The sequence below is a fragment of the Hypanus sabinus genome, chromosome 4 (genome assembly GCF_030144855.1).
Source record: "Hypanus sabinus isolate sHypSab1 chromosome 4, sHypSab1.hap1, whole genome shotgun sequence".
Lineage (NCBI taxonomy): Eukaryota > Metazoa > Chordata > Chondrichthyes > Myliobatiformes > Dasyatidae > Hypanus > Hypanus sabinus.
Window position 1 is genome coordinate 56,623,040 of NC_082709.1, and position 12,378 is coordinate 56,635,417.

At 40.6% G+C, this 12,378-nt stretch overlaps 1 protein-coding gene across 1 annotated transcript in view; it reads right to left on the bottom strand.

Annotated features, from left to right (window-relative positions):
- Positions 1-646: 646 nt before the first annotated feature.
- Positions 647-12,378, bottom strand: part of traf3ip1 (TNF receptor-associated factor 3 interacting protein 1) — a 138,352-nt gene continuing 126,620 nt past the window's right edge. The window contains exons 14-15 of the mRNA XM_059967118.1: positions 5,554-5,777; positions 647-963 (exon numbers count right to left, since the gene is read on the bottom strand). Of these exons, the coding sequence (XP_059823101.1) occupies positions 798-963; positions 5,554-5,777 (390 nt within the window). The 3' untranslated portion in view covers positions 647-797. The remainder of the gene's footprint in view (positions 964-5,553; positions 5,778-12,378) is intronic.

The window sequence follows — 12,378 nt, forward strand, 5'->3', positions numbered from 1 at the left end:
TAAATTACGGCCTTTAGTTCACCAATTTCACTTATTTTTATAAAAGAACATTAGGATGTTGCATTTCTATTATTTTTATAATGCTATTTTTACATTAGAACTAGAAGATAAAATCTCAACCAGTTGCCTTAACCAGTAAATTACAGGAGACTCAATTACTTTGAGCTATGATCAGATTACAATACACCAAAGGATCAAAAATAATATGAAAAAGATATCAGCATTTTTGAAAAGATACTTCTAGGCAGCCTAACCCATCAGCCTACAATGGTAAAATAAACCCCTGCAGTGTTGAGTGCCATGGATAACAAGCAGGAGGTTGGTTTGCCTGTATGCCTTGGTGTTGAGGTAATTAATGCAATGCTCATGTTGTTGCAGGGAACCTTGAAGCTTGTTAAAAACATTCAGAAATATGCAGAATAAAGAGTAACAATCAGTCAACTATAAAGTGGGTAAAATTCCTCCCTTCAATTTTAACCAGTTCATTTTGTGCACACATTGAATGTTTTTGCTAAAAGTCTTCATGAACTTCAGCAAGCAAAGAAAAACAGTAAAACTAGTGCTTTCAGAACTATTATAAACAATGCTTTTATTTTACGTGCTCATTTGCTTTCTTTCAATGTACAGTATAATAAGCTCTCTAGTGGAATGTAAACGACTGAGAGACTGGAATGCAAAATAATGTTTTGCACCCAATTAGTCTGCTTTGCTACAAGATTCCTCCTAGCCATAATTTCTTCACATTATTAGCTGAACCACATTAATGACTGTGCCAAATGTGCAAGAATCCTTCTGCCTCACGTTCTTGAAGAGAAGTTAATACTTGAAATCATCTTCTGGATCTTATCTTCATTTTTCAGTATGTTTGCCTTGACAGCACAATTCTTATCCTGCTGGTCTTTGATCAGCTGTTCTAGTTCAGCAAGTTCCGTTTTTAATGGCTCCACAGCACTGTCTGTAACGCTGAAAGTGTCAGACAAAAAGCTCAGATTTGTAACATGGTCATTATCAACATTATAAACAGACAAAGGAAACCTTGTACTTTTAAGCTGGTGAAAATAAAAGTTTAATTGTTGTGTTCAAATACAAGCAGCATTAAAATTGTTACATTGTGTTTTATCCTTGCAACCTCTCACATAGCAAACTCCACATACACAGTCCACTACACTGTCCACTACACTAAATAATTCAATGCACAAAGTAAAAAAATTGTTTGCTTTGTTCCAAATTGTCACAATGCTCACGTATGAATGAGTATTTGGGAAACCGGTGGGGTGGCAAAATAAATGGGGAGGGATGTGCTGGCTTCTAGCATCTTCTGCTGGGTTGGGACAAGACATTTCCATATATCTTCTCTTCACCCTCTCCTCCCCTGTGCCCAATGACCCCGTCTGATTTCCCCCTCTCCTTCAGATGAGGGGGGCAAGATGAGTGTATCAAATAGAAGGGTGAAACCAAAGGGTGAGGAATGGGAGATTAATCAGAGAGGAAAACCAGAGAGTGTGAGTGGGTATCCTCATGCTGGGGCTATACAGCGTTGAGGCGTGTCCCCTGGGTGGTGGATGGGGGATCCCTCGTGTGAGGGGTGCACCGGATAATATGGAAGAAGGTGCCGCAAACCAACATAGCCTAGGAGAAGGAACTCCGATTCCAAACCCAGGTAGATAGGACTCGTTAGCCTTGGATGGCAGCCTATCTAGGAGAGGGTAAACTCTGATTTCAAACCCGGGCAGGGTGAGCTCGTTAGCATGGAAATGCCATCACCCAGGGGAAGGTGACCCCGACAGAAAACCCCTGGTCTTCCAGGTTGGGGGTTGTGCAATGGGCTAACAACCCGTTCATGTAAAACAAGCAATTGTTACAGAAACCGTCAACAGATTGTCAACTACTAACCCAGATCTTGGGAAAAGCAGGGCCTCAATCAGGAGGCTGATGACGCGCTGCAACCAAACCCGTCAGGAAGCTGCAGGACTGACAACCCTCCTTTACCCGAGGAAAACCATAACGGAGGTTCCAAAGCTGTTCTCACAGAAGAAATCTATCCTAATCGGAACATGGAATGTGAGATCACTTTGGGAGACAGGTAGGTGTGCACAGGCAGTGAAGGGGATGAACCGATACCACCTCACACTCCTGGGCATGTGCGAAGCAAGGTGGAATACTTTTGATTAGACCAAACTGTAGACGGGAGAAATTCTGCTCTATTCCAGCAAAGAAAAAGAGGAAGACCGGCATGAGGCTGGTGTGGCCCTGATGTTGTCCAAAACAGCAGCCAGAAGTTTGATAGAATGGGAACCAGTGTCCAACCGTATCATCACAGCCAGGTTCGAGTCCAGATTCCAGAAGGTATCCATTATCCTCTGCTACGCCCCAACTAACAACGCAGAGGAAGAAGAAAAAGATCTCTTCTACACCCAGCTTCAAGCAGTAGTTGGAAAGGTACCTAAGCAAGATATGTTGATCGTCATGGGAGATCTAAATACCAAAGTAGGCAGCGATAACACTGGCAGGGAGAGGGAGATGGGCCAGAATGGTTTGGGGAATATGAATGAAAATGGAGAACTCCTTACCGACTTCTGTACCTTCAATGAACTGACCATTGGAGGTAACTTCTTTCCCCACCGACGCTGCCACAAGATAATCTGGGTCTCGCCTGACCATCAAACAGAGAACCAGATTGATCACGTCATAGTCCGCCAGCGCTGGAGAAGTTCATTGCAAGATGTGAGAGCCAAAAGAGCAGATATTGGATCTGACCACCATTTGGTTGTTACAAAGCTGAAGATGAAGCTGTCAGCCAAGAAGAAGCAACAGAACTCGTGAATAAAGTTTGATGTTAGAAAACTACAGATGGAAGAGAACAAGAAAGATTTCCATATCGCCTTGCAAAACCGCTTTGGGGCTCTTCAAATAGAGGAACAAGATGAGAGAACAGCGGAACACGCCTGGATTACCTTCAAGCAGGCCACTGTAGGAGCCTGTGAAGAAGTAATGGGAAGACCACCAGTCAACAGTAAACCTTGGATGGCAGAAGGTGGAGGAGAGGAAAAAGCTCAAACAGGAGTTTGAACAGAACCCAGCAACAGAAACAAATCGCTGCCAACAGGTACAGCGTGATGGCCAAGGAGGTGAAAAAACAGCTCAGAAAGGACAAGAGGTCATACTTCAATGAAATAGCAGAGCAAGCAGAAACAGCGGCCAGTAAAGGGGACCTCAAAGCACTCTACACGACAACTAAACTTTTGAGAGGGAAGAAAAGCAATTTCAACAGACTTCTTAGAGACAAGACAGGCCATTTGCTCACTTCGGTTGAAGATCAGCTGGCGAGATGGAAGGAACACTTCCAGGAAGTATTGAATAGGCCACCACCACAGAACCCACCTGACCTGGAGCCTGGAGATCCACTCAACATCAATATAGGTGAAATCACCAAGCAAGAAATTTGAAAAGCCCTGAAAAGCCTGAAGAACGGCAAGGCTGCTGGAGAAGACAACATTCCTGCAGAAGCATTGAAAGAAGGTGGAGAGGTTATGGTGGACTATTTGCATATACTGCTGAATTTGATATGGAGAACAGGAGAGATCCCATCAGATTGGAAGAAGGGCCTCCTTGTGAAACTGCCAAAATCTGGAGATCTTTCACTGTGTGGCAAGTGGAGGGGGATCACCTTGTTGTCCATTCCTAGCAAAGTTCTCACCAGGGTCATCTTGGAGCAGATGAAAGACGCCACTGACCAGAGATTTAAGAGATGAGCAGGCAGGGTTCAGGAAAGAGAGATCATGCATTGACCAGATAGCTACACTTAGAGTCATTGTGGAGCAGACAATAGAATGGCAATCTCCACTATATGTGTGTTTTATTGATTTCGAGAAGGCATTTGACAGCCTGGACAGAAAGTCAATGTGGAGCATCTTACGCCACTATGGGGTACCGGAAGAGATGGTGAATATCATCAAGCAGCTTTATGATGGCTTCTCATGCAGGGTCATCCACGATGGGAGACTGTCCGAAGAGTTCCTGGTCACTACTGGAGTCAGTCAGGAATGCCTGCTGTCAATAAGCTCCGTATATTGAGCTCCAATGTGAAAGCCATTCTGCTATATGGATCCGAAACATCGAGAATCACGAACACCAGACCTTTCTCAACAAATGCCTCCGGCAGATCCCCCGCCTCAAGTGGTACGACAGAGTGTCAAACCTAGACCTATGGAAGAGAGCAAACCAAGAGCCCATTGTATTCCAGACAAGGAGGAGGAAGTGGAGATGGGTCGGCCACACCTTGAGGAAGAACCAGTCGAATGGCACTCAACAATCACTCGAATGGAGTCCACAAGGGAAGAGAAGAAGAGGTCGCCCAAAGGAAACCTGGAGACGTAGGCTTTTGGATGAACTGAAAGCCGCCGGCCAAACTTGGGAGACTGCAAAAACATCTGCTAGAGATCGCAGGAAGTGGAGGACTTCTGTTGAGGCCCTAATGCTCCATAAGGAGCGAAAAGGATTAAGAGTGAGTGGGTATGTTAGACTGCAGCCAGGTACACTACAGGAAGGGAATAGAGTGAAATAAACAGGGGTGCTATCTGTGTAGAGTATTGACAATGTGGGGGAAAGGGTGTCAGAGTGTGCTAGAGAGAACAAGAGAAATCGAAGGAGAGGGAACAGCACGAGAGTGAGCAAGAAATCACGAGAGAGAGATGCATTGAGTTGGTGCTCTGAATACCGTGAGAATTATGGCCAGTTTGCTATCCCACCAGAAGCCACACAGCAACCCCGATAACTGTAAGATGGAAAACACTTTATAGCACTTTAAATCTGATTTTGGCTAACTTTGGTCAACCACCAGGTTCAGGAACAGTTATTACCAATCAACCAAAAGTCTCTTGAACCAGAGGGGATAACTTCACTCAATCACTGAAATGTTCCCAAACCCATGGACTTGCTTTCAAGGACTCTTCACTTCATGTTCTCAATATTTATTGCTCATATTTATTATTTTTTATTTTATATTTGCAGTTTGTTGTCTTTTACACATCAGCTGTTTGTCCCTCCTAATGGGGCGTAATTTCATTGAGTGTATTGTATTTCTTTGTGTTTACTGTGAATGCCCGCAAGAAAATGAATCTCAGAGTTGTACATGGTGACATATAATTATGTATTTTGATAACAAATTTACTTTGAACTTCAGCAAATATGACCCGATATTTAGCAAAAATATTTTACACTTAATAATAAATCATTGAATATAAAGCTGATATTTACTATGGATTTCAGGGCTGAACCACTGCCAGTATACATAGAGAAATTTTTGTTCATATTTTATCTTCTTCTTTACAAAATATATTATGTTTAATTAGTCCATTACATGAAACGAGTGAATTGAGAATAGCTAAGAATTTTCTTTTAACAAAAATATATTTGCTTTTCAGCTCCTTTAGTTTATGTTGCTTTATCCAAGATATGTTGCCTCTTCTAAAGCACTTATCCACTAACCCACATCATTAAAACAATTCTACACTTCTATGTACACATGTATTCGGTGTTTCTGCAGTTCCTAACCTTTGTTCTTTTAGGAGAGTTTCTGCATGCTTTTTGTTTTCCTTGCGCCACATTGATAACTCATTCTGCATGGAATCCATATCTTCTTGTATGTAGTCCATTATCTTTCCAAGAGGCAAGGCACTGCGGCACAGGGTCTGGATGGATGTTCGTAGCTTTTCTATTTCCTTTGTTACTAGCTCCTTCTCCTTCCTTCTCGCTGTTTCAGAGATAATGGTTTTCTCCTGTTAAAATAATGTTGTGTCAATGTCATAGAAATTCAGAAGCTGGATTCCATATTACTACTAGTACTTAGATACAGTAAGAAAATGTAATTTTAATACAATAAATTTATTTAATTTTCTATTTCATTCATGACTCTGCCAAAAAAGCAATGCCATTTACCAATTACTTCTCAGAATTACACACAAGGTTAAAAATAGCAAGTGCTGGCAATGCACAAATATTCCAACATATGTAAATATAAATGAAGCTTGGCAACAATTTTTTCTTTTGCATTGGTTAAATGGAAAGTTTTTTTCTAATTCAATATTTAAATAGATCAAGAAATAAGCTGATCTGCCAATTTACCAACTCTAATGGATTTGCAGCACAAACAATTTAATCAATACAGGTGGAACAAAGCCAAATGCGTTACTTGTGTATTCAAGAATATCAGCCTACTAAAATATACTGATGATATAAATCGAGAAAATAATACTGCTTCAGGTATAGCACTTAAACTAAAATGCAAAATTCTAGTATGAAAGGGGTCAAAATCTAGTATTCTTTATGAAAACAAAAGGAAAAACAAAGTTCAGAGTAAGTTTATTATCAAAGTACATATATGTCACCATTTTCTTGCAGGCATACTCAATAAATCCATACTAGAATAACCATAATAGAATCAATGAAAGACTGCACTAACGTGAGCATTCAACCAGTGAGCAAAAGATAACAAACTATGTTCATGCATAAAATAAGTAATAATCAATAAGCAATAAATATATTTGATCTTTTTTCCTTTTCAAGGTTCTTTTTATTTTTTTATAAATTTTTTTATTGAATTTTCAAATAGGTTACAGAAAGAAAAAAAATTATCAACCCCTCCCCCCTTTTTTAGAAAAAAAAAGGAAAAAAGAAAGAAAGAAAGCCTGGATATTGGAAGATCCCCACATGCTCCATAGAGTTCATAATAGCTTTAATATGTATATTTCTTTCTTTCCCCAGATAACTAATAATTTTATCTTCAGAGCACCTATATATTTAATCCTATCTTTTGTAAATAAGGGTGCCAAATTTTCAGAAATATTTCATATTTATCTCTTAAATTATAAGTAATTTTTTCAACTGGAATGTGGTTAAAAATTTCATTCTTCCAACGATCTATACTGTAAATCTGATTTCCAAGTAACTGCAATAGCCTTTTTGGCTACTGCCAATGCAATTTTTATGAATTCTTTCTGATATTTATTCAATTTGGATTTCAATTTTATCCCTTCAATATCTTTTGAAGACCCTGACCTGGAGTTACACTCTGACTTTGGTCCTTTGCGGGAATGGGAGCCACTCTCAGGGCCTCAGGACAGTCTGCTTTTTGATATCCCAAGAACACAGCCTGGAAGACTAGTGTGCCTTCAGGGTGCTGGACTTTTGTGGCTCTGAAGACCGGCTGGTGTCGCAGGGAAACATGGAACATCAGGAGCAGTGGGTTAGCTGCTGGCTGCGTGTCCAGAGACCAGAGCCTCAGGGCTGATTCTCTGGGCACAGAGCTCAGAAAAAGCAATGCCACAGACATTTAACATCATAAATCAACGAGTTGCTTGTTATGCCTCCCCTCTCGCTGTGAAATGGGGACACCCCTTTATCCTTGAAACAAACACACACACACACACACACACACACACACACACACACACACACACACACACATAGTGGTACATCAAATAACTGGGTGAACAAATAGTCTTTGGAGCACTGCAAGTCTGTCTTTATTGATGCTTTGGTGCATGGTTGAGTGCTCAATGGAGGGAGCTGATGATTTTTTTTGTGGAGGGCGGGGTCATTGCCTTGCTGTGGCTTGTGCGTGAGATGGGGGAGCCCTATGGAGTTCAAACATTTAACTGTCATTCACTATTTGGGGCACTCCTTTGTTTTCGTGGATATTTGTGAAGAGAAAGAATTTCAGGATGTATATTGTATGCATTTCTCTGACATTAAATGTACCCATTAAATATTAAGAACATGAAATTAAGAGTCCTTGAAAGTAAGTCCATAGGTTGTGGGAACATTTCAATGATGGGCCAAGTGAAGTTGAGAAGAGTTATACACACAAAATGCTGGAGGAACTCAACAGGCCAGGCAGCATCGATGAAAGAGACTAAACAGTCAACATTTCAGGCCAAGACCTTTCCTCACGACCGGGGAAAAAAGATGAGAAGTCAGAGTAAAAAGGTGGGGGAAGGAGGAGGAAGAAGTACAAGGTAGGTAATAGGTGAAAACGGTAGAGGAGGGTGAAGTGTTGGGAGGTCTATTGGTGAAAAAGATAAAGGGCTAGAGAAGGGGGAATTTGATAGGAGAGGACAGACAGCCATGGAAGAAAGGAAAGGAGCACCAGAGAGAAGTGATGGACAAGTAAGCAGTTAAGGTGAAAAAAAGAAATAGGAATGGGGAAATGGAGAAGAAGGGAGGGAGACAATTACTGGAAGTTTGAGATGTTATCCACTTTGGTACAAGAGCCTGATGGTTGAGGGAAAATAACTGTTCCTGAACCTGGTGGTACGAGCCCTACTGCTCCTGTACCTTCTTCCTGATGGCAGAAAAGAGAACAGAGCAGATTCTAGGTGGTGGGGGTCCCTGATGATGGATCCTGCTTTCCAGCATGAAGGACTCAACTATATCCACCACATTGTGTGTGTGTGTGTGTGTGTGTGTATGTGTGTGTGTGTGTGTGTGTGTGTGTGTGTGTGTGTGTGTGTGTGTGTGTGTGTGTGTGTGTGTGTGTGTGTGTGTGTGTGAGAGAGAGAGAGAGAGAGAGAGAGAGACAGAGAGATTTACATATTGTCTCTCAGATTTTACTGTCCTTTTAAACTACTTCTCTTCACCCTGTTCTGCATAATTTTTAACACATCTTACATTAGTAGGTGTTTCTTTATAATTGTTAGTTCTACCCAGAACTGCAGCTGTTCCAATGTCACTTCACTTTTCTTTTGTATCCAGTACATTTACCAAACACTGTGAATCAAATTAGCTGAAGGTGAACTTTTGTGACTGGGAAACTACAAGGTCTGGCCAAAATGGATCACCTACTTGACATTTGAGCCTTGTCTTTTGCACTCATTTGTGGGCAACTGACATCAGTAAAGATACTTCTGGAACCTTCATCTGCCCTCAGTGGATAATTTAATAAAGTTATATATAATGTTTAGCTATTTAAATATCAGCTAAAATACTGTATTTCATACTCTGATCCCCACCACCAAGGACAAGAACAACAGGCACACAGGAACACCGCCACCTGCAGTTCTGCTATACCCATCCTCCTTCTACCCAACACTACACATCATTTTAAATGGAAAATATAAAGCTTTTCCTTCATTACTGGGCCAAAAATCAACAGAACTGTGGGAGTACCTTCAGTAGATGATAGCAATCCCTCATCGCCACTTTCTAATGGGTAACTGCTGCTGTTCTTGCCAGTATGCCTCAAACCCCAAAATTTGAGATTTTGGACACAATATACACCAAATCACCAAATTAAAATACTCTTTCTTCAACAAATGATCCAAATGACTTCAAAAGCAAATGGTTTACAATTTGCCACTTTGGTGTTGGGCTTCAGTTGAACATTTGATTTCATTATGGAAAGTAGAAGTCTTTGAGGGTTCTCTTTTCCCTTCTCAAGCTTATCAAGGTCAACAGAATGTTTAGCTGAAGGATCTTGGCCCAAAATGTCAACTGTACTTTATCTCCCCCACCTCCCCCCCATAGATGCTGCCTGACCTGCTGAGCTACAACATTTTATGTTTGTTTGAGAATGTTTTGTTTAATCGTTCTGATATTAAACAAACTCTAAGGAGAATAATATGTGATAATTTTTATGATATCAATCAGCACCATCAAAAAGATCTTTGTAAACAGACAGCTAACATTTGAGGTTGAGCTGCCTTGTGGGAACTGTTGGTGCCAAGTCATGTCATTTGGCCCTCCCATCCCCCACCTCCCGTAAGCCTATTCCTCCCTTTGGCTCTGTTTCCTCCACAAGCCCCACACTGTTTTCACAGCTGTGTTTGTATACCCTGGGGAAACCTGCCAAGTGCACCCTGTCCTACAGCTTCCTCCTGTCCATTACCACCAAGACAAACATTTGTATCGAAAGAAAGGAAACAAATAGCATTACAGACAGAATCCAGACTGAAGTTTATTCGCTTTCTGTCAATTTTATTTGAATATTATTATTTCAGTTCAGTGGCACAGTATTTCTTTCCTCATTTTTATACAAATATATGGAATATCTGTGAAGCAGTCAACGTGTACAGGGAGTGTGTGGGTGGCTTTCTGCACTGAATTCCAATGACAGACACCCTGTAAAAATAAATCGCAGTACATCTCCTTCTTATAACAAGGGAATAGGAGTAATTCAGACAATTTATTCCTAGTCTATACCGCCTCCTTAAACCACCACTGTCCCATCTGGATAGCAATAACTCAATCATTTATATGCTCCGCTATGGCCTACAAACTCTGGATTCCAATATTTTATTATCTTTCACAAAGCACCAAGAAAAATATTTATGCTCAATACCGTAGAAACAGTCTGATTTCCCCATTACCTCATCAAATGAGAAAAACACTGTTCCCATAGGTGGCAGGTGGCTAACAAAAAATTCTTTTAAAGAAAATGTATGTAAGTGACCCAGTTTGCTTAATATTAGCATTCACAAACACTTCATTATTAAAAATTCAATAATCAATATAGATAAATAAGGGTTTTTGATAGTGTGGTAAAAGTTTCTTGCAATTATTGATTAACATATAGGAGGGAGATTGAAAATCTGGCTGAGTGGTGCCATAACAACAACCTCTTACTCAATGTCAGCAAGACCAAGGAACTGATTATTGACTTTCAAGAGAAGGAAACCAGAGGTCCATGAGCCAGTTCTCATTGGAGCAGGAGAGGTGGAGAGAGTCAGCAACTTTAAATTCCTCTGTGTTATTATTTTGAAGGGCCTGTACTGGGCCCAGCATTTAAATGCAATTATGAAGAAGGCATGGTAGCACCTCTACTTCCTTAGGAGCTTGTGAAGATTTGGCATGACATCTAAAATTTTGACATACTTCCATAGATGTATACTGGAGAGCATATTAACTGGCTGCATCATAGCCTGGTATGGAAACACCAATGCCCTTGAATGAAAAAATCTATAAAAAGCAGTGAATACAGCCCAGCCCATCACAGGTAAAGCCCTCCCCACCAGTGATAATATCTACATGAAATGTTGTCGCAAGAAAGTGGCATCCATCATCAGGCACCCCCACCACCTAAGACACACTCTCTTCTTGCTGCTGCCTTCAGTAAGGTGGTACAGAAGCCTCAGGACACACATCCCCAGGTTCAGGAACAGTTATTACCCCTCAACCATTAGGCTCTTGAACCAAATGGAATAACTTCACTCGGTCCATCATTGAAATGCTCCTACAACCTATGGACTTACTTTCAAGAACTCTTCACCTCATGTTTTCAATACTTATTGCTTATTTATTTATTTTTCCATTTGCACATTTTTTTGCATGCAGGATGAACACCCAAGTTGGTGCAGTCTTTCATTGATTCTGTTATGGTTATTATTCTATTATGGATTTATTGAGTATGTCCACGAGAAAATGAATCTCAGGGTTATATGGTGACATTGGTACTTTGATAATAAATTTTTCTTAAACATAATATATCACTGTAAAATTAATATGACAATTCTGCATGTCAGTAATAAATTTTGCCATAGAAGAGTTTTAAGGGTAATTGTAACTTATTAACCATGACTTCACGACTAGCTCTAAAATATCTTTTGGCCATCAATTCTATTTGAATATTATTAAATATTGGTAGATTAATTTATTATTGTCACATGTACAGAGGTACAGTGAAAACCTGCCTTGCATACCACATGGATCATTTCATTAACAACAGTGTACGGTGGTACGAGGTAAAACAATTTTACAGAATGCAGAGTTAAGTGTTATAGTGCAGAGAAAGTGCAGTGCAACAAGGCTCAAGGCCACAACAAGGTAGATTGTGAGGTCAAGAGTCCATCCTATCATAATAGGGAACTGTTCAATGGTCTTATGATAGCAGAATGAAAGCTGTCCATGAGCCTGGCAATACACACTTTCAGGATTTTACCTTCTGCCCAGTGGAGGGGTTGGGGGTGGGGGTGGGGGAGAAAGCACGTGTCCAGGGTGGCAGGGGGCCTTTGACTATATTGTCTGCTCTACTGAGCCAGTAAGAAATGTAGAATCCATGGTAAGGTTTGTTACTGTGATATGCTGACCTGTGTCCACAACTCTGTTCTGCTTGCAATGGCAAGAAACTAAAGTTGCTGTACCAAACTGTGATGCATTGGGATAGGATGCTTTCTATGGTACATTGACAGAAGTTGGTGAGGGTCAAAGGGGACGTGTCAAATTTCCTTAGCCTCCTAAGAGCCACTGCTGAGCTTACATCGCGCAGCATTGTACAGTAGATGCACAAGATGCAAGATCTCATCTGATGTAGACTAATCTACATATTAGCAATGGAGAAACTGAATAGTCTTTAATAAAAAAGTGGTCCTGAAATTCTTAGGTTGA